Genomic DNA, 25929 nt, shown 5'->3' with positions numbered 1-25929 from the left:
AACCTTTTTTTCTGTTATTTGTTTTATTTCCATTTTAAGGTTGGACTTATTCGTAAATGGTGTAAACCTATGCCAGCTTTACAATTATTTTTTTCCGGTTGATCTTGTTAGTTTGTCAAAGCTAGTGTAAACCTATGTCGGCCTTACAGCAATCCTATTAACTTTTTTAAGTGCTTAAACATCCACTATAAGTTTTTTCATTCATATTTTACGTTGATAACATTAGTTTTTAAACGTTTATTTGCTACTTTTAATTAAGAAAAAAGTGCACTAAGTTGTTTTAGACTTCTAAATGCAAAATCTTTTTAACAGGAACAGCCATGTTGCAAGACTTTGACTTTAATATATAAAACTGTTATATTTTGACGAATCGGTCTAATTTGACTTATCTAAAAAATAATATTTATTTAAGCGACAGTAGTTAAAACACTTTGACGATCGGTGACAAAAATCAATTTTTATTTCATTTAATTAAAATGTAATATATTTGTGGTATTTTGCGGTAAATAGTGGTAAAAATTGTTGAAGTAGTTCCCTTTCAGTTTCATTCACAGCGAAAAACAGAATTTGACGTTTCGTTTTGAGTTTTCGTTACGTTTAGTACGTCTGTACGTTCAAACCTTAGCGATGCGTTGTTAGATATTTTGTAAGAAAACTTGTAGTGCAATGGTAAATGAACATAATGTAATTGTTGCATCGCTAATGTTGTTGTGTTTATTATTTAGTTAAATAATTAAACATTTTATTTCTAATATTTGACATAATTTATTGAATATACTGGACAGACACTACCTTTTTTTGGTTAAACAGTTAAATGTTTTCTGACTGTTGACTGTCTGACTCTTGCAGTTGATACTGCCAGACTGTCACTATGATTATTATTATTGTATAGTCTTTATGTTTTATAAGTGTTTGAAGTATATTTTAGGCATTGTGACTTAGTTTTTAATAATTGTTTATATATATAAACTTAGTTGTAGGTCGCGTATATCGAATTTAATATTTACTTTTATCAATGCGCGGAAAACCAAAATAAAAAAAAAATAAAAAAAAAAGAATTTATCAGTTTATATATACAAGAGAAGCGATTTTAATAATACGAAGTTCTGTCAAGCCGAAAACCAATCAGCAGATTATTTATTGGGCAATTATAATCAACAGTATTCTGCACTGTTAAAGGCAACTTAATATTGGTTTGGCTAACAATTAACAAATGTTGATCTATGTTTGGGTTATGAAAGCAACCCCCTACATTAAATACAATGTGTGCTGTGCAATTGGATAATGTAGTCCCAAAACATTTTATTAAGTACTTTATTATTACTTGTTGATTAACAAGCACACAAGTCATTTATCAATTTTGGTATATATACTAAAATTGCAATATATCTTAATTACTTAGTTTACGGTCCTCTGAAAAAATTAGGTCTGTTCAAGTAAAGAGATAAGTAAACCATTAAAGTAACAATGAAATATATATTAGTAATTAAGATTTAAAAACAACAAAACTTTTAAATTTTAGGTGGTTTATGTTTTGAATAACTCAAACAACTTTTGTGTTGTAATTTGTAATCTGCATTTTTTTGTCTGTATATATCTTTACTAAAAAATTGTTAAATGGCTGAAGAGGACATTTGGGATAGCTGGGAAGACTTTACTGATTGCGGGGTAAAAAATTGTAAAAAATAAATAAATACTACTGGTACCAGAGTAAAATGCCACCTTACCTATTTAAAATATGTTTTATTTGAAACTTCATTGTTAAGTAATTTTATTGTTATTGCCTTTTTTTTAATAACTTTCATTTCAGGATGTTGACAAACATGTTGAGCAAAGATTAAATATGACCAGCAATTTAAAAACGGAAAATGGTTATGTTGGTGGCCATGGTACAGGGGAAAAATGTAGTCATTCTCGAACTGATAACGATGAACATATTGGTAAGCATGAGCTTTTTTGTAGGTGTTAAACCTGTTAATGCTTTGCTAGTGGTTGGTGGGCTCTATAAAAGTTGATGTATGTACCCAGTTGTTTAAATGCAAGTCAATTATATAGGCCTATTAAATGGCGAAATTTAATTTTTATTTATCAAAGTATTTTTTATTTTAGAAAAAAGAAGTTTAAGTCCTAGGTCAGGAATAAGAATTTTGCAAAGACCTGCTATTGTAAACGAAGAAGATGAAAATAGGTAATTTCACAGTTTATTTTTATAATAAAATATTTTCTTAGGGTTGTACTTTTTGACTATATAGCATATAAAAACAGCTGTCTTGCAAAAGTATTGTATTATTTTGTAAATTTTTCTATTAGGTTTTTTAGGATGTAAATGAAAATATTACATTTACAAACATTTGTAAGTTGTACCTTTAGTTTTTTTTTTTTTTAATTTGAAATTTTTTTTTTTTTTTTTAATTTGTAAATTTGAACACACTACGTTTTAACAAACTCTTTGTTTAGAACTGCCTATGCACCCCAGCTTAAAATTCTAAAACGACCAGAGAAATCACTTAATGATGTATCTGATGCCACTAAAACTAATGGTCAACAACCTGTTAAAACTTTAGCACAGCGGGAGGCTGCTTATGCTGAAGCCAGGCAACGGATTATGGGTTTGGAAAAACAATCCTCACCACAGACTAATGGCCGTCACAATCCGGAAAGGTAAATAATTTATAAAATAAACTGATTTTAGCTTATTACAACAATGGTTTAAAATTTTTTTTCTTAATTTAAAAGTTTAGTTCAATTGTCAATGTTTAGCTTTAAGCAGTTACCAGTAACATGAAACTCATTTTTTTATTTTAACTGTTTTAAGATCTGAAAATGTGAAACACGCTTCTTCAAAGCAAAATAAAGGTAATTATAATAACGGGACTGAAGGGCATCCCAAACGGCAATCTAAAAACAAAGGTCACTCTAATGGAAATAGAAACAAAAAGAGGTAAGGAATAACAGAACCTACCAAGAACTGAAAAATTCTATATGAAGTTGGTCGTCTTTGTGGGTTGTAGAGATGGCCTGATTAAGGGCCAAAGAGCAAACTTCATACCATAAGATGATGGTTTTAAGAGTAACAACAATCTAAAATGATGTCTTGTTTTCTATTATTGAACCAAGTCTTGTTTTACTGCAAGGAAGTGATGTGACGTGATACCCTCCAAGAGTAAATGGACAAAGGAGAAATTGACCAAATGCCTAATTGTCATTTAATTCATTTGATAAAGAATTACCATTAGTTTGTCTAAGCGTTATATAGAGCATAAACAGAATTGTTTGATGGTAAATTGGTCTTTAAAGAAAGCTACACTGTTGATTTGTATATAGCAATGAAAGACTTTGTATATGTGTTGTAGCCACTTGGGACATAAAAATAATTTTGCGGTTTTTATTAGTAATATAGTGTTTTTGTTTAGAATGATAATAAAAACATGTAACTTAATATAAGATATTATGTGCAAAATACTCTTTACTTGTGTTTATTCAAAAAATTACAAATTTTACAAATATAAAGTTGATTTTACACAAGAGTGAATTAATAAAATTTACCATACAATTTTTTAAAATTTTGGCCATACTATTTATTATTTCTGATAAAGAAATACTTGAAAATATGTTGTAGTCTAACATATACATGTGTGGAATGTGATTTTATTATGTTATAGTTATATATACTTACTGGGTGTGTAATAGCCATGGTATTTACACGCAAGATATATTATTTACCTTTGTGTAATTTTTAGAATTTAAATCGGAACTTGTTTGTTCATATATAAATTAAACTACTATAAAATTTAAGTAAATATCACAAAATTTGAAATGTAAATATATGTGTAAAGTTGAACAAGTTTTAATTATTTTTTTCAACATTGAAATTACTCCAAGCTGGTAATTAATTTTAAGAAAATATTTAACAATTCACAATACAATAAACCCCTTGATAAATTACAATGAATAAATATTTGATTATACTATAGATATTACATTATCTATGATATTACATTGCAATATCCCAAAGTGTAAAATTTATGATGTTACATTGCAATATCCCAAGCCCCGTTGAATAAATTCTAGAAGATTCATATATCGTAGCACCGAAATGCAAACAAAATACATGATTTAGATGCATTTTTTTTAAAATAATTGTGGTAATTTATGGTAGGAAAATCAAGTTGTTATTTTCCAAATTAGGCTTTTAAGTTATTTTAATTTTTTATTTTTTTTCCAAATTAGGCTTATTTATTTTCCAAATTAGGCTTTTAAGTTATTTTAAAAAGAATTTAAAATTTTTGAAACATTTTAATATAATCTGGCAACTCTGAGATATTTTTTTCTGAAAAATTACTCGTAACTGGCCCAAGTGTGACCAAAATTTCGTCAGTTGTTTACTATAAACTAACTATCTTGCCTACGTGATGCTTATTTACTTACTTGCAGGCTGACTTGCTAATCAACACGTAGTAGATTTAAACATTTAAATTATAATTATTTTACAGATAGATGGTAGGTATTTCACTTACCGAAGCAGATTTAGGTTCGTTTGCGAAATATTTTGTTTTTTATTTAATTGCATAAAAGTCTGATGTCAATGAAAGTTAATTTTTTAAATCAAGAATTATTCATTATCTATACAACAAGGACGCCACTGCGCCAAATTTCAACTTCGTCTTAATGCAGTTCAAATTCTGCTTAGATACTTCTGAAGAGATTACAGAAGGTAAATTAATTGCAACTTAAGTCTGTAAGTATATCACAAATTACATTTACTAAATGACTATTTGTTAGCAATTCTGTATGTGGATGCTGTTTGATGTATTTGTTTAAATAGCTTTAAATTATTGTAGCTTTTTAGGAATTTATGTATTTATATATATACCTTATATATTTAAATTTCTTTTAATGGAATTGGGTTATTTAGTAATTACATTTTAATTCTTTTGCGATATTAAATCATATAATCTTGGATGTTACAAAAAAGTACATATTATATATAAATATTTGTTATATTCAGTTATTTTTCTGTTTCTATGCTTTATTTGCAAAAATTAAACATTTAGGTTTGGTTAAATTAATACATAAAATAGCTAAAAAAAACTGTAGTAATACAATAGAAAAATCCAGTAACAAAGATTAAAATTTTGTGTAAAAAAAAAGTATAATGCAAAATATTTTTTGTCAAATATATTCAACAAATTGACACTTCCTTGAATCGAATAAAAAATATTGACGAACGAACAAGATTTCGAGTGACGCGGTAATTTTTATTCGCTGAGTTGACAAGTAAAAAATATTTACTGTTATAAAAGTATGATGTCATAGTCTAAAATCTGTGGTCAAATTTTGTAAATGACTGAAGTGTGAATATGAATGCTTATACTAAGTCATGTGATTTAGGTTGGAAAATTAAATAGACAACAATATGTAATTATTGGCTTTTAAATTTCTTTTGTTTATTACAATAGCTTAGATATTGGCAAAATAGTTTTTTTTTATTTTATGTAATAAATTTTGACCCTATCATTTTCAGTAAAACAGTTTTTTAATTTGTTTAAAAATACCTTAAAAGTTTATTTTAATTATAATTATATATTTATCTATAAAAAAAAATTATTTTTTATTAATTTTTTTCTCTATTTTAATAGCTTTTAAATTGTAATCTAGTTTTAAATAACTAAAACATGTTATCAATATGGTTTTTTGTTTTATGGAATTACATATTGATTTTTTTAGAGGATGATACAGTAAGTAAATATCACAACAGCAGACATATTTTAAATATTACTAAAGGGACATTAAATAGAACAAATGTTGCTTTAATTCAAAATATATATTTGGAATACCTTTAACACAGTTGGCCAAAGTACATGTTTTTGTTTTGTGGGTGTCAAACTACATGCATAACTTTGTATTTGTGAATAAAAAAAGTAAAGTAATCTAATTGTTCTGATTACATTTTTTTGTCATTTTTTGTTAAATTAATCAGTCAATGTTTATAAAACAATGTCCAATGATTAATTGTTATAGTTAAGCAAATAATAATTTTATGATATTAACTTATTTTAAAACAAAAAAAAAATGTCAATGTTTTTGTAATGTGACTGGGAATTAGATAAATAAAATTACTAGAGTGTAGATATAAGAAACTAAAACTAAACGTTTTAAAAGGGTATAAACAGTAAAAGTAATTATAACCTAAGTTTAAGTTATTATGCCAGACTCCCTGTTTTTAAACATTTTGTTAGAGATAAGCAATGGCAGAATACTGATAAAAGTGATTATGACTTATGAGAAAATGCAGCTTTTTTGGCCTAATGCAAAAATCATTTTATGTGTTTTAATAATTATTTTTTATTTAAAGTGCTTTGTGATGAATATCTTGTGTTTCATTTTACTATTTAATGAACAAATGCCAGTTTTATATAAACAAATGTTTTAGTTTATACGTTATATTTACGAAAGTATATATAGGTTTTCAACTATGTTCATGAAATATATATACATTTATGAAAATAAATTATACAAAATTATTTATTTACGAGTACAAAAATAAATATAATCCACTGTATTAAATAGGTTGTTTATAATATTAAGGGGATTTTGAAAAGCATGTAATAAATATTCTTAAAGTTCGAAAACGTGTAAACATGTATAAATAACTGTAATACAATTAATAATACATGTAAATGTGGTTTCTACTCTACCTGGGTTAACATTATAAAAAAATATTATTGAATTTTTTGACAATTTGATCAAATCATTTATAATTATTTTTTTGCCATTTCAAATGGCATCAATTGAATTGTTACAGATGGTTGTTTTGCATGTAATGTGAATTTGACATTAAGTTCCATTGTGGTTTGTGGTAGTATGTTAATGTTAACGTCAAAGGTTTTTTATCTATGTATATACAATGTCAGTAAAATAACTGTGACATAGAGAATTGTAAAATCACCTTTTTTTACTTTGTAATTTTATTAGATTTAGAATGAAATTGAGGTGATTTATGTTGTAAAATTAAGGCTTTAGACATAACAAAAATAAGTTAAAATTTTGTTTATAAATTTTATAGTACATAAATTGCTTTATAAATAGTACATATAAAAGTTTAAAATTTTAAACAACTAGTTTTTTTGTTTTTGGATTTTAATTTATAAATTAACTTGTAAAAAAATATTTATAATAATTGTTTTACTTTAATTACAACATTTGAATATCTTTTTTATGTTTATATGGTATAAGTTGTGTGGTTAACAGGTTGTTAAAACGAGAAAACAGGGTCGTTTGAAGGATGTTTATTGAGTGGATATTAGCAGTACCCTGTCCAATAAATATAATGCACGTTCTACAAACAATCTAATGTTTGTTTCATTTAGATAAAACCTCTGGGTAATAATTGACCATTTGATCTTTCTTTTTAATTGGTCTGTTAAATTTCACAGCTATTAAGAATGTTTTTAGCTTATATGAGCTCGAATATCTGACATTAATTTTTTGTTGACACTACAAACAATTTTACTACTATTGTGCTTCAGATAAGAGTTATGGCTATTTGCACGTGGTCATTATTTTCTCAGAATTAATTAATTTTTTAGTAATTAAAAAAAATCTTTAAATCAGATATAAATGTTGACAACAAAACTTTTATAAGCGTTAGGTGAGACAAAGATTTTTTTGCAGTTTAGTGCATATCTTGCAGTTTTTTTTTAACAATTTTGTTAGCATAATAATATGACATTAAAATTGTGTTTACACCATATCAGCTTTAAATTAATTCATTGCTTGTTATTGCTAGAAATCATTTTCTCTTTAACACTTAACTTATTTATAAACGAACTGCTCTCCTGGGCAATATTACAAACCTTTATTTTTAATGTTCTATTAGTGTTTACATTTATAAATGTTTTTTAAAATTTCAGTTGTGAAATTTATTTGGACTTCTACTATTTGCATGAGATTGCATTGTCTGTCAAATTGGAATTATCTTGAGTGCTCTGGACCAGAACACTACTTCGAGGATATTGAAAATGGCTAGTGGGATTGACGGTAAGATAAATTTCGTTTTCTTTTCAATTTTGAAAATTAAAAAAAGAAGAATGTAAAATAAACTGCGGTGGCAAAAATTTTACATATTTAATAAACCCCCGTGCCATTTGTTCTAATTAAATTATAGAAAAAATTGTAAGAAATTTTATACAACAGCGAAAATAGATTATTTTTATTAATTTTTTAATTTTTTGGTGGCAAAAAATTGATCTATAATAGGTTGGTAATCATAATTTAGTTTCCTTTTGCTTAAAAAGTTAGTGTTATAGGATTTTATTATTGCTTGTTTACCACCATTGTTAAGTTTTGATGGGCTAGCTATAAAATAGTGCAACAATAAGCCTTTTTACAAAATAAATTCTTTGGAATTTTTTTGTCATTGTGAGGTTCAAGAGTTGCCACTGTGTTTGACAGTAGTATGTGTTATTTTACATCTAGGCATTTTAAATAATAAAAAATTGCAGTATTTGATTTTTCAATAATAAAAAGTTTGTTTTAAAATAACGAAAGGCATAAGTAAGATTTTTAATTAGAAATAATAATTAAGGTAAAAGAGTGTAATTTATTACTTATTACTATAGCCCTAATGTTTTTTTGTATATGATTGTTTTTGAGTATATTTTTACATGCGTTTTCCTGTAATGACAACATGTCGCTTTTAACCTAAGAATAACCTAGCCTTGCTGAATTTAAATTGTATTGAACTTTGCACCTAGCATGAGATTGATACAGGGGGAGGGTAAAATCACTTTATCATTAGTTAAAATCAAATGTATATAATCCATCATGTTTAAAGCCGGTTATCTATAAATTGTTTATTTTTTTATTATTTAAAAGCAATGATTTCCTATGACATTACAACCCAATGTCAGTTGTGTCGATTGTTGACAATTAGTTTATATAACTGTTAGACAAAAATAACCTAGTTATTTTTGAAATAAGTATTTTTTTAAATTTTATTGATGTCAAGTAATAATCGAATAAAGGGTCATAGGTTATTTCTAAATATGATTATTTAAAAAATTACAGGTTACTCAGGTTGACATAGCACGGAAAATTCATAATACCCATAATTAGCTGTTTCCAAGTTTATAGTTTTTATTTGTGGAATTGTTGTGCTATTGAGGTTTGTCTAAATTAGAAATAGTTTTTCAGAGAATAGACACAGTATTTGTATAAGATTTATTTGAACTAACTTTTTGGCGCTGTTACCTTTTTAAAACTATTATTTTAATAAGGGGTTAGGGTTTGATAGGGTTATTTAAAATGCTTTGGAAAAATCAGAACCAGAATCAAAACCAGAATGATAGAGATAGCGATGGTAAGAAATAAAATATTTTTTAAAGCAATCAAATATCTACTATATTACTGCCACCTGACCTTTACTTTGTGTATATAAACCAAAATATTTGTTGTGAAGATTTACTTAAGATAATAAAGGTTTTCTAAGGTTTTCTATTTTTCACTTTTTTAAACTTACTCTCCAATCAATAGTATTTGTTTTTACTGGTCGACGTAATTTAAATAGATCAAAATTGCATAATTTTAAATTTGTTTTTGCAAAGTGTTGACATTGCCTAATTAATTGTTTTAAAGTTTTGCATTGTTTTACTTTGATTTATTTTCAAACTTGTTTTTTCTTTACCAGGTCCAGGAAATTACGACTCGAACAATGGCTCGCCAAACAACAATGTACTGGATGATAAATCAATGGGGGACAACATTGCATTAATTGACTCAACTTCATCAACTGATAAAGACGAATCTAAAGGTAAGAAGTCTGTATTTTTATGTTTACGCTGCATTTTAAAACTCAATGATAAAATTAAGTTAGTTAATCTACTGCAAGAAAAAGTTTTATCAATTTATCAGAAAAAATGGGTGCTTACTAAATTTAGAATTCAGTCTACTGTGCTGCTGCACACTTTACTTTGATAACTTCCTGAAACAATTAACTATATAGAAGTGTTTAAACTTTGCTAACATAAGAGAATGCGCTTTATAACTGATGTTAACATTGCAACTAAAATTTTTCACTAAGGATTTTATGAATTTTTTTTTACGAATTAAACCTCTAGTTTAAAATGGTATTAAATTGTTAACTTTTTTCAGAAACAAGGGGTTCTGATGCCCCCACATCACCCCTACCACCAAGCCCCCCAGTGAGTGAAAACAGACTAAGTTTTTCGGGGTTGATGGCATTTCAAAGCACCAATCAGTCTGAACCAGCTTACAATTTAAGGGTAAGTAATCGCTTTTGCTTGAAAAGAAATATTGAAATTTAGATTTTAAATAAGGATAACATTTAAAAAGGTTTTCTTAATTTTTGTTTATCTTAAAAGATTGTCTTAACATTGATGTATATCTATCTATACTTCAGGTTTAATATTTATATAGAAGTTTATCTTTTAACTTTTTTTACGTGTTTTTAAATTTTTTAAGCTAAGTCATAGTTGTAATTAAATATATTTAAAAAGGCATTAGACAATAGCGACCATCCATTAGATAGACCAAGCAATCCCAACCATTCGAGTTCCTACAATCCCTCTCTACATATGGACACTTCACTAAACGATGAGATTGAAAAAGTTTTCGAAGATGGTAAATTTTTTTATTTTTTCAGTATCAAAATTTTCTATAAAAATTTTTGACTTTTATTTCAACCCATAGTTTTTCATTGATAAGTTTACAATAAATATTAAATTGTGTTGTTTCCATTTTTTTTTTTTTTCAGTTTAGTATATATATAATTAATCATTTTTATACTCAATAGTTTATTACTTACATGCTGTAGTTAATACGGAAATAAACTGACAGATTTTTTATTGCTCTGTATTTAATTAACAATAAATTTGTGACATTTTTGATGAATTGTTTTTTATCAACAGTGTTTTAAAAAAGCTGTTGAATGTAATTTATTTACTATGTGTGGTTTGCCAGTGATTTAAAATAGTTCATAATTTTTTTTTGTTGCTGCTATTTTATTTAAAGTAATTATTTAATGTTACTAAATGTTATCGAAAATATTATTTAAATATTTAATGTATGATATTTTAGGTATAAATATGCAAAAAAACTCCCAAAATTTAAGTACATTTTCTACACAACACCAGCAATAAAAACCATATAGATCATACCATCAAGTTAGCGCTAAACATTGCGATTTTATCTCTGTGGTTTTTCTTGCGGGTTTTCAAATACTTTTAAAAGCTTATTTTCTGCAAAAACACATACTTCATTCAATGTTTATGTCACACAGGATCTTATATTTTAATTAAACTTTAAAGAAATTTTTTTTTTTTTTTTAAATTTTATGTTTTTGTAATATTTATAAGCCTATTAATATTGCAAAACCTGAAATTTGTTTTTTCTATTTTGATATAAAGGAATTACTTTAAAATTAAGTTGCTTTCTAAAAAAAAATAGTTTAAAATATTTTTTTATAATTTTTTTAAATCAAGAACAAATATTTTAAAAATGTATAAACCATGTATGAAATTATGCTGTTAAAATAAAATAATACGTAGCCCAAAAATGGTAGAGGGGTAACAATATACAATGGATTTAAAATAATACCAGAATATGGTTCTGTTATTTAGAACCATTTGAGCTGAAAATGGATTTTTCAAACCCAAGTGCTCCTGTGGTGTCACAAGAACCAAGTGCATCAAAATACAATGAGGGAGATTTTCTGGGTATTTTATTTTTTGTTGATAAAATTAATAAATAAGTTTCAAAGTTAAATTTGTTTTTAAGAATTAAGGTTTAATTTTAACAGCTAAAAACATTTTTTAAATTAACTGGTTTACAATATATTTACAGTTCAAAATATCAAACTTCTAAATTAAATAAAATAAAAGTCTAGCAAAACAATATTAGTATTTGTTATTTGAACAAAGTTAATTAGTTCCTCCAGAAGATAAACTAAGACTTTTAATCACGATTTAATTTTAAACTTTTGTTTAGCTCATCGAAAAAGCCAGGTACATATGTACCAACCAATGGCAACTCATTTGTCTTCACATGAGGTTAAAAATCTTCAAAAAGCTCATGGAGATGAAGGGTAACCTTTTTTATTTTCAGTAAAAATTAACTACTAGTGTGGATTAAACATGGGTAGTTAATATTGCTCACTATATAAAGGTAATTGTTATATTAAAATGCAATTTTTATTTTTTTAGTACAAAACGTCGACGACATCGCTCTTCATCTTCATCTGGATCCTCCAAGGGAGCAAACCCAACTGCTCACATCGATAAAAAACAACGAAAAAAAGGGAAAAAACATAAAAAGGTTAACTATTTAATTACCAAGTTTTTTTCTTAAATTTTAGTATTACTTAAATTATTTAACAGAAACCAAATGGTGTAAGTAAAATAAAGCCTAAATTTTAACGATTTTTGTAGAATTTTTTTACTTTTTAAAAAAATTATTTTTTGGTTTTAGAGTAAAAGAAAACCACTAAGTGCAACCATGCGTGGTCGCACCCTCAGCATTCCAGAAGAGGAAGAGGAAGAAGAAGAGGAAGAAAGTGGGGAGGAAGATTACGAAGAGAGTGAGAACAATGAGGACAAAGACGAAGAAGGAGGAGGAGAAGGAGTTGGAAGAAGAGGAAGGGGAAGAGAACAGGAGCCAAAAGATGATGAAAAAGATGATGAAGGGTAGGTTTATTTTTTTTTAAATATTTAAATATTTAAATTTTTTATTTCAATTTTAGGCTTAAATAGCTACAAATGCCAAATCTAGTTGCATTTTCTGTTTGAAAGTATTCTCTTTATTTGTATTAAGTAAAATTTTAAATTACATTACAAGTCATTATTAATATTGCTAAAAACCAGACATATGACATGGTGTAGCTATGGCCTTTTTATGCAACTGCTTGCTTTCAATCTTATTGCATTCAACCTAATCTTCTGTATCATATGCTGCCTATACATTTGCTTAGTATAAACTAAGTTTAACCCATGTTGAGTAAATCAAAGTGTCCAAAATAGCAAAGTAAAAAAAATATTTAATAAAAATTAATTTTTTGTTGTCAAATATTATTTAGTAAAAAATCCTATCTTATTTTGGTTTTGAAGTTATGTAATTTTTACTATACTGGTATTTATTTTTATAGATTTTTTGGCCAGTATAAAACTGTTCAGAAGTCATGACAAAGGGTAGATAAAATAAGGCTTATTAATAAGTTGAGACTGCCAATTATTAGTCTAACATAAGGGTGTTAATGAATAATAGAGGCATGACATTTTAAAAATTAACATGAAAGTAGAAAAAAATATGTTATTTTTTATTAAACTATTTTTTAAGTATTCTGGTTTTTAAACTAAATAGGTAGATTTCAATATATTTTTCTTTCCTTTTATAGTAAACAAATCATAATCTTTTTTAGGTGTTTTTATGTAGCTTGAATCTAATGAGTGAAAATTATGCTTTTTTATTTTCTGTAAATCAAGTTTGTGTGATATACTAACAAAATCAACCTGTTTTATACAATAATATATAAAACTGAATTACGAAAAGCATGTTTAATTTATTCTACTACTGTTATGAAATGAACTTTGATTATCATTGTGTGATTTTGTTTCTTGTATAGATACAAAAATAACTTAAAAAAACTTAATAAGAATAATTAAGATATTGTTTTATAGTTTTAATAGATAAGATTTATGTCTGTTAAAAATGATTTTAAAAGACACAAAAATTGACGCTTTAAAATTTAAAAAAAAGTTAAATATACTAAAGTATGGTTAAGTTGTGGGGATAAAAATTAACTAATTATTAAGTCACTAAAAGGCCATTGGAAGGAGTTAAAAGCTTTGTAAAGCCACCTAAATGAATAACTTAATTAACCTTTGAATGACCACAACTTCTTATCTAATGGTTGTTTGCACAACTTTAATTTAATAATAGCATCAATTTGGCATACTGTGCATACTTAACCCTAACCTAGTGAATGTTTGTTGCCATACATAATTTTTTTTCTTTTTATTAATCACAACTGATAATATATTCTGGTATTAATTCATTGACATAATTTTAATATTTATGGTTTTTTACATTTTAAAGTTTTAAATTTACTTATTTTTTACAGAATATTTTAATTATTCTTAGAACAGTGTTTTAATTTTAAAAATAGCTGTTTAATGTTTTAATTGCTAAACAAATTATAATTTTTTTTATCTAATACAGAGAAAATAGTGGAGAAGAAGGGGGGAAGAAAGGTAACCAAAACATAGATGGTGGCCAGGCATCTTTGCGGCCCGACAATGTTTCGGTAAATTTAAAATTGTTTTACATCTTATTTATATTTAAAAAAAAATTTGTTATCATATTTGTTATGTAAAACTAATGTAGAAAATGACTTGTTTATTGTGGATTTGCATAGCACAATTAATTAAATTTCAAAAAATATTCTTATGTTTACAAAGTTAATTAATTTTGGCAGTAAATCCACACTACTTACACAAATGTTTGCTTTCCAAATTTCATTAGTAAATTTTATCAAAACTATTTAAAGGTTTTTTTAAATGTCAACTTTGACGATAAATTTTTGTTTGTGCAAAATTAAAATTTTTAATATTTTTTTGTTGTTTTAGGTTGTGTTTACTGTTGGTTCTACTCCTGTTCACACATTAGATAGTAAAGGTAAACCTATTTTTTGTAAATAAATTTTAGTAATAATAACTTTGTTAAATTTTTTTTTTAATTAGTTATTAGTTCTAAGAACTATTTTTAGTTAAAAGTTATTAAAAAATAAGATATTTTAAATAATGCTATCATGACTAATTTTATAGTGTTGTCAATTTTGTAAAATAACTGACCTAGATTTTTACTTTTTAATTTATCAGAGAATGAAACTTACAATAGTAATGTGGAGTCCCCAATAATAACATTTGCTTCTGATCATACTAACCATGTTGGTAGTTTCTCTTCTAATAAAAGTGGAACTTCAGTATCTGAACCCTCAAGTTCATCTTCTGAAGATGAGAAGGAAGCAGCAGGGTAAAATAAAAACAAAATGATTTGTTTCTAAAGTATTACACTGTTACAAGTTTCGGGATTGATCTTTTCAACTTTTTGTTGCAAAGTTTTTTTAAAAAAAGCTAAAATTTTGCTTTGTCCAATAGAAATAATTGTCAGGCCACTAATGGTAACACTAGATGGTTCAGATTTCAGAAAATTATTTTGTTATAAGGCTGTTACGTCAGCCTACTTAAATCAAGGTTTATTGAATATAAAAAATTGAACTTGAGATATAGGGTAACAATTTTTAGTAGGTTACTTTATTTTTTTGTATTTTAATTTATCCGCAGCAAAAAACGTTCAACTGGACAGCTTAAACTCAGGTTAAATCAAATCACATGGACCTAGTTAGAAGTTGCATGAACTAGTTTTAAATACTATTCCAAAAACTTGTAAAATTGCTTGTTTGTTTGTTAACCTAGATTTATGTTTTTAGTGAATTGTGATTAATTATACCGTGGTACTGAGCAAACATCATGTTTGATAAATTTGTTACTTTTATTAATTCAATCTTACGAAAACCAAATTAATTAAACCTATTTGTTTTATCTATGTTAACTGTTTGATTTTTGTTATAGTTTAAAAACATCAAAGAAAAAGTCTCGGAAAAGTAACAAACACCACCATAGACATCATAAAAGAAGGCATAAACATGATGTCACTCTTAAGAGAAGGATGTCAGGTTTGCAAGTTAAGGTAAAAACTTAATCTACCTATTTTTATTATTTATGTTTTTTTTTGCTATTTTTTACAAATTTCATGTCATTTGTAAAGTATATTCAATACCTGATAAATTTAACGTTTTGCTATATTAATGCTGATGCCAAATCTTGACATATTTCCTGTTGTATTTTAAGGAAAAATCCACAGCTAATTTGTTTCATGGGTTTAAATATTAGTTTGCCATTAAGTTGTGTCACTTTAGTTTTGGGTTTTTATTATACACTTTCTAATGATTATTAGGCTCTGACAGAAGTTAGTTAAGAGTCCTACATTTTTACCACAAATGGGATTTGATTGAGTAATTTAAGTTCTAAACTTGTCAAAATGTTTCATACTTAAGAACTTGAATTTGAAACTTGAGCTAAATTTAGTTGACTGTTTTCGATTTTTTGTTCAGCAGTGTAGATTGATGTATGTGAAATAAACTTAAATATTTTTAAATTGTGAATTTAGTAAAAAAAATAATATTGTTTTAGAATCTTGGTGATAGTTACAAAATGAAAGAAGGAAATATGGAAGTTAATGAAGCTGAAATGCAAAGTATGAACTATTTGTATTCATCTTAAGTCTATTAGCTCTATGTTAAAACCCTAATATAATTTTTTTGTTTTTATTAATATTGGTTGTAAACTAGTTTTAAATTTACATAATTAATATAAATAAATTTAAAATTCAATTTTTATTTAAATACATGCACAACAATATAGTTTTATTAGGTCATAATTAGTAAATATTTTAAAATAAAAATGTTATTTTTTAGTAAATTTTTTTAAATAAAATGAAGGTCATAGATTTGAGGACAGGGGTGGTATTCGTAAACATTTATTACATCGACCTGTCAAGAAAAGAAAAATGCGAACTGAAATGAAAAAGAAACATGATAGGAAACCACATGAGGTGATAAGCAAATTGAATAAATATTTGTAAAGGTGATTTCCTAATGTAAGGGTAATTTCCTGATGTAAGGGTAATTTCCTGATGTACTAAAATTTACACTTTATACAGTGTTTGGGGAATTGTATAGATTTAAAAACCTTATTAAGGGTGTTATAATTGACTAATATTAACCTAATACCGAGTTTAACTTAGTTTTTTAAATGCTTGGGTTTTATATATCAAAACAACATATAAAATATAAATTTCATTAAAATATAAATTAAAGAATATTCTTTGACTTACTTTTTTTAATATAAAACTAATTTAATTTTTTAATAATGTTTTTTAACTTTTATTTTCAGGTTTTTGTTGAGCTTGATGAGCTTGTTGGAGGAGAATGGAAGGAAACAGCTCGTTGGATTAAATTTGAGGAGGATGTGGAGGAATCTGAGAGGTGGGGAAAACCAAGAGTTGCTTCTCTTTCTTTTCACAGTCTCTTGGAATTACGAAAAACCATAGAAAAAGGTAAATAGAAAATAGTTTTAGTCTTGATAAATATTATAAATGTAAGTTTTTATCAAAATTTGCAACAAATGTGCCATAAAAACTTTTTTTTTGGCAATTTGTTTTAAAACATAACTTTAGTTCTTAAAAAATAGAAACAATCTGATAACAGATAAAATTGTCATATATTTGTATAATAAATAAAGGTTACTTAAAAATATCAGTATCTTAATGTTTTTAAGTTTAAAATTATTGTAAACAAAATAAATCTTGTTAATTGTTCAAAATTCAAGTTGCTTTGCATTATATATTATCTTGAGTATATATTTATTTTTTTTTTTATCAAGGAAAGTATTTTTCAAGACATTATTTCTAAAATTTGACCAAAAATTTATTTAAGTGTTAACAAAATTACTCATTCTTTTTTGTTTGTTTTAGGTGCTGTTATGTTGGATGTTGACAAAAAAAACTTGAACGAAGTCTCCAACGCCGTTGTTGAAGAGATGGTAAAAACTGGTCAAATAAGAGCTGAAGATCAGGGAAATATTCTTAAAGTTTTGCTCTCCAAACACAAGTATGTTAATAATTATATTATGAATAAAATAGCTTATTTATAAAATGGTTCAAGGTATTATAGCAGTTAAAGAAAATGCATTTTGAGTAATACAATTATGCATTTTGTATAAAAATTTTATCCATGTATTTTTTTTATTTTTATATTCCAAACAAAAATCATTAATAACCTTACTATAAAAATCTTTTGACATTTCCCTTATTATAAATTGCACCTTAACACTTTGACAGTAATATATGTTAAATCAATTAACACAACCTAACACATATATAACCATCACATGTTAGTTGGTTTCATCAGATATCAATTTTGTAAGAAGAATGCAGGGCAAAATATTTTAAATATAGCTTTTAGTTTACAAAAACTTTATGTTTGAAACATTTAGAAACCTTTATGCAAATGCAATATGGTGTAAGAAGGTTGGAAAATCTTCTGATAACTTGCTTTAAATTGTATAACGATTTTAAATTAGTTTTTTTTATTTCTAAGAATAGTTTTTTAAAAATCAAATTAGGTTTGGGAAATCACCCTCCTTAGAATATAAATATCAACTAAAAATAAATTTTGTATGAAAAGGGGAGTAAGTTGATCTGAAATAGTTTTTTTGTTATAAACTTTTAGGGAGGCTGTTCTGTAGTTGTTATATAACAAACTAAAATGACTTAAAAAAAAACTAATAAAAATTTATTTTTTGTTACAGGCATAATGTGTCAGATTCAGCATTTCCCTACAACTTATCACAAGCAAGTATTTCCAGTTTTTTCACCAACCCAAGTTATGCAGCGAGATTAAACACAGTCGGAATGTCATCGACTGCTAACACGGAGCACACAAAACCTCTTATTTCATCTCCAGTTCATGATGTAGAGGTAAAAGCAATTCTATTTTTTATATTAGTATTAAAAGAATAAAAGTAGTAATTAAGTATTATGTTGTTAGAAGTGTTCCCATTTTTTTTATTATTGGAAAACATTTTATAATTTATTAAATGTTAAAATTTAAATAATAATGCCATTGATTATATACATAAAAGGCATTTTTTTACTTTTTGCACTATTTTAGCACATTTAAAAATAATAAAATTATTTAACAAATAAATCATTTGTACAGAAAGGGCAAACTGAGGATCATCTTGAAGTACCAAGTCATAGTGTAAACAGAACATTGTCCACCAAAGAACTTAAAATTATGAGGAAAATTCCACAGGGTGCTGAAGCTACTGCTGTACTTGTAGGTGGGTTGAAACCTAACTTCAGTTTTGTGTACTATTTTGCATTTAATAAACATAAAAAACATTTTTTACTGAATATAAATTGGTAATTATTACATTAATTTTTTTAAATTTTTACATATGTTTCAACAAATACCTTTAAATTTTATTTTTTAAAACAGTAACTAATCAATCTTGGTACGATGTACAATTACTAATATATTACTATTATATACATTTATTGATTTAATATTGAAAGTTATTTAAACCTATGCACTATAAAAATAATAAGGCATTTTAATTCAATATATTTTTTCTTGAAATATTTCCAATAAGATCAAACCATGATTTTTTATTTAAGGAACTGTTGACTATCTCGAGCAACCAACAATGGCGTTTGTTCGCTTGGCTGAAGGAACAAACTTGGAGAATGTTGTTGCTTTACCTATTCCCGTGAGGTTTATTTTTGTGCTGCTCGGTCCTGCTAAACCAGATTATGATTATCACGAAATTGGAAGATCTATCTCAACTCTGATGGCTGATCAGGTATATAATTATTTTACTTTTTATTTTTTGGATATATATTAGGTTGCCACGACATAAAATCGATGTAGTACTCTGTTATGATTCATACATAATATCTGGTTTTAAAAACATTATAATACATTTTTATGATTAATTCATTTTTGATTTTTCAATTTGATTTTTGGGTCATTGTAAAATTTTTATTATTATTTTTTTTCTATAAATTTTTTTTTTTCTATAAATGTTTAATTTTATTTTTCTTTAAGGAATTTCATGTCATGGCATACGGTGCTGAAAATAGAAAAGATTTGTTGCGTGCGATTAACGAATTTCTTGATGACTCAATAGTGCTACCCCCTGGTCAACTTGAAAATCCTGATTTGTTGAGAAATATTTCAAAATATCAGAGTATTTTGCAGAAAAGACAAGACAAAAAGAAAAAAGAAGATGAGGCTAAAGGTATAATAAAACAATAAAATTTAATATTAATAAATCTTTTTTTTAATGTCTTCTGATTGGCAGTCATTTAATAAAAATTTAGTAAGTTATTTTTTTAAATAAATATTTTTCTAACAAAGAAAATATTTTAAATTATTTTACCCAGAAAAAGCACCTCTGCCACCCGAAGATGACCCCCTGAAAAGGACAGGTCATTGTTTTGGGGGTTTAATTAAAGATGTGAAACGGAGATATCCAAAGTATTTGAGTGATATTACTGATGCCTTTAATTTCCAGTGCTTGGCTTCGATTATTTTCATTTATTTTGCTGCCTTGTCCCCTGCTATAACATTTGGTGGATTGCTTGGTTAGTGAAACTATTATACTTAAAAGTAATTACCAGTTGCTTTTAGAAAAATTTGGAAAAATTGTTATAAAAAACAAGACACATTTATCTATCTTTTTTATGTTTGTAAAATTACAACTTTATTTTTACAATTTTTTTTGTATTTTAAGTATATTTGTATTTGCAATGACATAAGCTATAATGTATTTAACAAATATAATATAATTTAAATTTTAAGACTAACTTTTTTATATCTAATAACAATATTTTTTTGCAGGTGAAAAGACTGATAATTTGATGGGTGTATCTGAAATGATATTGGGTTGTTGTATTGCTGGTTGCACTTATGGTTTAATATCTGGTCAACCGATGTTAATAGTTGGTTCGACTGGTCCCTTGCTGGTATTTGAGGAAGCTGTGTTCAATGTAAGTTTTGTGATAGTTTTTAAAAAAAAAAATATAATTCTGTCTATTTTTTGTTTAAGTTAGCAAGAATTGCATAAAAAAATATTTTATTACATAATATATTAAAAATACCTATATTTTTTTTAAATGGGTTACATTTTCATTTTCTCTCTAATAAAAAAATAATTTTGTTAACATTTTTATTATTTTTTTTAGTTTTGTGCGGATCAGTTTCCGTTTCTGGCTGTGCGAGTTTGGATAGGATTTTGGATTTTTATTATTTGCATCATTGTGGTTGCATTTGAAGGTTCATTTCTTGTCCGATTTGTTTCCAGATTTACACAGGAAATATTTACTGCTCTTATTTCACTTATATTCATCTTTGAGACTTTTAAAAAACTCGCAAAGGTTAGTATTATTTAAAACCATAGGATTTTTTTTTTAATATTTTTATGCCCATATTGAGATTTTTTTTAAATTATTTTTTTGTGGAAAATTTATGTGTCGTATTACTTAAATGTAATAGAAAAGTTTAGAACACTATTTGATATTTAAAACTTTGCAAAAGCAAGACGTCAAACTATATACTGTACTGTAATTTAGTCATTTTTTTACTAAATATTAAATTGGTTTTAGACGTATGCTGAGCATCCCTTGACAGCCACCTACCCCTTACCTGTTAACACAACTGCCATCCTTTCTCAGTATAACTGTTCCATTGCTGATGTTACTGTGGTTGTCTCTACTTCAACAAACCAAAATTTCAGTTCGAATCAAACTGAAGTACAGGTTCCGAGTAAGTTGTGGTTTTACTTTTTTTTTAAAGGATCTTTGTTATTTGCTAGTTTATCATTTTACTTCCATTTTTCCTATTTTTTTAGTGCAACATTTTTATGAAAAATTTATTTTTTTATAGCTGAAGAAATCTTAAACCAGCCTAATACTGCCCTTCTTTCAACTTTGCTGATGTTTGGAACCTTTATTATTGCCTACTTTTTAAGGCAGTTCAAGTAAGATTATATTTTATTTTTGTAATCTCTGAGTTAAACTATGGTAACATTTTTATGCTTAAAAATAATAATAATAATAATTTACTTTTAACACCATTTAAAAATAAGTTGATTCTATTATTTTTAAATTTTGAGTTTTTATATTTCAGAAACAGTAAATTCTTGAGAAGTTCCGTTCGAAGAACCATTGGCGACTTCGGAGTTCCTATTGCAATATTTGCTATGCTTTTGCTTGACATTGCTATCAAAGACACTTATACACAGGTTTAATAAAATTGTTTCTCTTTAATGCCATGCATTTAATAAAGCACACATTTAGTGAGTATATCTAATGTGGGAAAGAAAAAAGGTTGAAAGAAATTAAATTCTAGCTTTTTATCGTTCCATTAATGCAATGTTTATTTTATAATGTAGGTCGATAGTTTTTCATCATTTTTTCCAACTGTTTATTTATTTTTTTACATTTTTAAAAAGTTTTAAAATATTAACAAAATCTTTTTACAGAAATTAAATGTACCTAAGGGAATTTCCCCCACTGACCCCAGCAAGAGGGGTTGGTTTATTAACCCGTTAGGAGAGCCAGACAACCCTGTGCCTTGGTTCATGTTTTTTGCATCATTTATTCCCGCTTTTCTTGTCTTTATTCTTATTTTTATGGAATCGCATATAACTGAGTAAGTATTTATGAACATAAAAGTTACATGGTTATATTTATAGTTAAATAAGCAACCACCTTAAACTGTTTGACCAAACAAAATACCCTGCCTGCTTACTGCTTACTAAAATTGTTTGTTTTAATATTACATATAAAATATTCCCCATTCTTTGTTATAGTTTTTTTCTTAGTTACAGATTTTTGTTAAAAAAATTGGTTAAAATTCTTTCTTTGTGTAACATGGCCATATCATATAGTAAATAACATCTTAAATGTATAAACTAACAAATTTAGCAATGTTGAAAAAAACATTTTTTAAATTTTTTTTCCTAAGATATTCCTCACACAAATTGTATTGTATAATGTTAAAGTTATTAAACATCAACTGATTACCACAGGATGATAATCAGCAGCAAAGAGAGAAATTTAAAGAAGGGAACAGGATATCACCTCGACTTGCTTGTAATGGGATTACTAAATGCAGTATTGTCTTTGTTTGGTATGCCATGGGTTTGCGCAGCTGCTGTTAGATCTATCACACATGCTAACAGGTAGGTTGAAAACCTTACTTTTATACAATTTTGTTAAATATCATCTTGGTAATAGTGGGATATATTTCATAGATTTTTGTTTTACTTGACATAATTATTGCTATTCAGTTTTTTTACATAAAACGCTATATTTAAATTTAGAACAACACAATAAGTTAAAGTATTACAGGTTATAAATTTTATTTTAATCTTAGTTTAACAATCATGAGTACAACACAAGCACCTGGAGAAAAACCGAAAATAGTTGGAGTTCATGAACAAAGGGTCACAGTGTTTTTTGTCAATGCTTTTCTCGGTAAACTTCACAAATTGTTTGACAAATAATTTTTTTTCATGTTGTGAAATAAGTTTTGTAGTGTTTCGGGGTTACCTATAGAATTTGTACAATTTTTCTTTATAAGACTTTTTTGTTATTTTTTATGTGTTTAATATATTAATGAATTTTATATTTTAATATTTTTTCTATTTAGGTCTTTCTATTTTGATGCAACCTTTACTCAAAGAAATTCCGCTTGCTGTGTTGTTTGGTATCTTCTTGTACATGGGTGTCACCAGTTTAGCTGGAGTGCAATTTATTGACAGACTTGAAATGCTGTTTATGCCCTCAAAGAATTATCCGGACTTTAGTTTTGTAAAAGCGGTAAGTGAGAGTTCAGGCCCTTACCAATAGGTTTATTAATAAAATCAATACATGCATATGTTTGTTGCACAATACATTAAAAACTAGCAACATTTTTTCTACTATTTGTACCAAATACATAACCCATTATGTAAAAAATATTCTTATACTCATTTTTTTCTGCTTTGTACTGAAAAAAAAATTCCCAATGTGAATTTAATGTAAACACTCCAACAACTACTTTTTTAGGTTAAACCTATCCGTATTCACATCTTCACAATCATCGAGTTTGTTTGTCTTGGAATATTATGGGCCGTCAAGTCAACACCTGCACAAATTGCTTTCCCCTTCTTCTTGGTAATGACCGTACCTTTTAGAAGATATTTACTGCCAAAAATATTCACACAACGAGAACTTTCTGAGGTAAATACAACTTATTAAATATTTAAATGGTTAAAAAATTTGATTAAAGGCTGAAACAACACTTATAAATATGCAATTATCTAAACTAAGCCTGAAAATATTTCTATAGTTATAGTAAATGTATAGGTATTTTAATATAGTATTTGCTTTTTTAAAGCTGGCAATAAAATATTTAGAAAGTGTGTAATAATGAGGTAAAGATTTAAGTATAGGCAAAATAAAGTGGAGTGGTGGAGTTCGATAGTAAGGGATTATATATTTTAGCAAAATTAGAACAGTTGAAATTATATTATTTCATTCATTTTGTTTAGCTTGATGAAGCAGAGTCAGAAATAAGGTCAAATAGTGTGACATCATTACTTATGGATGAAGAATACAGTGTTATGCATTTAAGAAATCATTGTTTTATGTTTAAATAATGAATTTTTAGGTCTCAGTATTTTAATATAAGAAAATGCAGCAAGTAGGCAGTGTTTCCACAGTCCTGAAGTGTTATATATAAAAATAAAATAAAAGCTCTTAATAGTGAGCATGCAGTGTCATTACCAAAATGCCTAAAGATGGATGTTCTTTTCTGTTGTAAAGACAAAAGAATTTATTATGGTAATTCAAAGTAATGACCATGTCAATAACCTTTTTTATTTTTATTTTTTTAGCTTGACTGCGATGGCTGATTTTTCTAAAATAATCTTATTAACGTTTTTCTTGTGATGCTGTGCCGTGCAATTCTAATTCTTAAACTTCAAAAGTATAATACTAATATCACTAGTATTCAAAAATATATTTATTTATAAAAAGAACCCCTAAATGTTTGTAGATTTATTCTTGTTGTTTATTTCTGTTTTTAAGTTTTTGTTGGTTTTATAAGTCGTTTATTACATTTTTAAAAAGAATATATATGATAATCAAATGTTTGTTTGTTTTTGTTATTGACCTTTTCATGTTGTTATGTGTCTAAATGAGTTCCTGTTGGTAAAGTTTATGTGTGTTTACTTGTTTTAAAAAAAAATTGTGAAAATTCAAAACAAAAAATTCTGTTTTTTTGAATTTAATTTCCATTTATTAAACTTTTTGCTGCTTATTTTATATTCACAATAAAAAAAATTTAAAATTTATTATTGGCGGAACTCTCTTTAAAATCCCTTTTACATTTCATCTGTAATGTTTTTTTTTTGTTAAAATTTGTTTATCGTATGTTATACCATGTTTGTGTGGTTTTGGAAAAGATGTTAATCAATTATAAAACCTTCTATAAAATTCAATAAACTTCACGATATTTGTATTGTAATTCAGTTTCGATTAGTCATAACCTAAAGGTAGAAATAAACTTTATTCAATAAAAACATTTAAAATAGGCATTAACAATTTAGGAATTATAAACTTGTACTGCTGATGCCTTGTTAAAAAAAGCGAGTAAATTCTAAAACCAGAAATAAACTCTATAATAAAAGCATTTGAAAATAAACATCGGCAGTTTATATAATAAAATTTTATACTTGTGCTGCCTTTATATAAATTATTCATCAAATAAAATAGCCACTAAGTTCTAAAATCATTTTTAGACATTACAAAATAGTATTTAAAAACGATAAGAGCGACTTAAGACTGTGGTAAAATAAACCTCTATATTTACGCAAGGCAATTTTATGTTTAGTTTTTAAAGATACCAATTTATACACTAATGTGTTTGTATAAATATTTATATGGTTAAACTGATCTTTTTACATCGATGATAAATATTTTTTACAGTGGCAGGTTGGCAGCAAATTTATCCACAGACCGGCGCTAAAGATCAGTCCTTAGAGATTGAACGATGCAAAAATGCGAAGTGCGATAACAATCTTTTTAAAAATCAAAGTGTAGCGAAACGTAGGAATGCGGGTTATAGATCTTTATATTGTAACTCGGGAAGTGGCAAACGTAGCGAAATAAGACGTCGGCGGGATACTTTTGTAGATTTGTATCAGTTTGATTTGTAGATTTAATAGATATCAGTAACTAATG

The 25929-nt window shown here is 26.3% G+C and overlaps 2 protein-coding genes across 4 annotated transcripts; both read left to right on the top strand.

Annotated features, from left to right (window-relative positions):
- The first annotated feature begins 1526 nt into the window (after positions 1 to 1526).
- LOC145743302 (SUZ RNA-binding domain-containing-like) lies at positions 1527 to 3868 on the top strand. The gene is made up of 6 exons (XM_082561236.1): positions 1527 to 1668; positions 1811 to 1940; positions 2110 to 2188; positions 2458 to 2661; positions 2816 to 2941; positions 3139 to 3868. The coding sequence occupies exons 1-6, from the start codon at positions 1618 to 1620 to the stop codon at positions 3149 to 3151; spliced, it is 603 nt and encodes a 200-aa protein (XP_082417362.1). The 5' UTR covers positions 1527 to 1617; the 3' UTR covers positions 3152 to 3868.
- Positions 3869 to 4500: 632 nt separating this feature from the next.
- LOC145743409 (band 3 anion transport protein-like) lies at positions 4501 to 25065 on the top strand. 3 transcript variants are annotated; one of them, XM_082561363.1, is made up of 33 exons: positions 4501 to 4714; positions 7914 to 8040; positions 9689 to 9811; positions 10153 to 10283; positions 10518 to 10641; positions 11640 to 11735; positions 12007 to 12103; positions 12222 to 12333; positions 12487 to 12701; positions 14233 to 14317; positions 14640 to 14688; positions 14892 to 15045; positions 15645 to 15762; positions 16266 to 16329; positions 16574 to 16686; positions 17028 to 17190; positions 17608 to 17743; positions 18444 to 18612; positions 18854 to 18977; positions 19315 to 19499; positions 19745 to 19937; positions 20083 to 20283; positions 20540 to 20688; positions 20884 to 21075; positions 21304 to 21463; positions 21584 to 21677; positions 21827 to 21941; positions 22182 to 22351; positions 22731 to 22883; positions 23078 to 23178; positions 23354 to 23523; positions 23752 to 23925; positions 24582 to 25065. In XM_082561363.1, exons 2-33 carry the CDS (start codon positions 8022 to 8024, stop codon positions 24597 to 24599), a joined length of 4167 nt encoding a protein of 1388 aa, XP_082417489.1. In that variant the 5' UTR covers positions 4501 to 4714; positions 7914 to 8021; the 3' UTR covers positions 24600 to 25065. The 3 variants fall into 3 exon arrangements, with proteins under 3 accessions (XP_082417489.1, XP_082417488.1, XP_082417490.1); XM_082561362.1 differs by lacking the exons at positions 4501 to 4714; positions 7914 to 8040 and adding an exon at positions 9286 to 9361; XM_082561364.1 differs by lacking the exons at positions 4501 to 4714; positions 7914 to 8040; positions 9689 to 9811; ... (2 more) ...; positions 11640 to 11735; positions 12007 to 12103 and adding an exon at positions 13160 to 13202 and having other exon boundaries at positions 12245 to 12333.
- Positions 25066 to 25929: the final 864 nt, after the last annotated feature.

Source organism: Corella eumyota, chromosome 2, assembly GCF_963082875.1.
Source record: "Corella eumyota chromosome 2, kaCorEumy4.1, whole genome shotgun sequence".
NCBI lineage: Eukaryota > Metazoa > Chordata > Ascidiacea > Phlebobranchia > Corellidae > Corella > Corella eumyota.
Note: the sequence above shows the minus strand (reverse complement) of the source record. Positions and strands in the feature narration are given on the sequence as shown.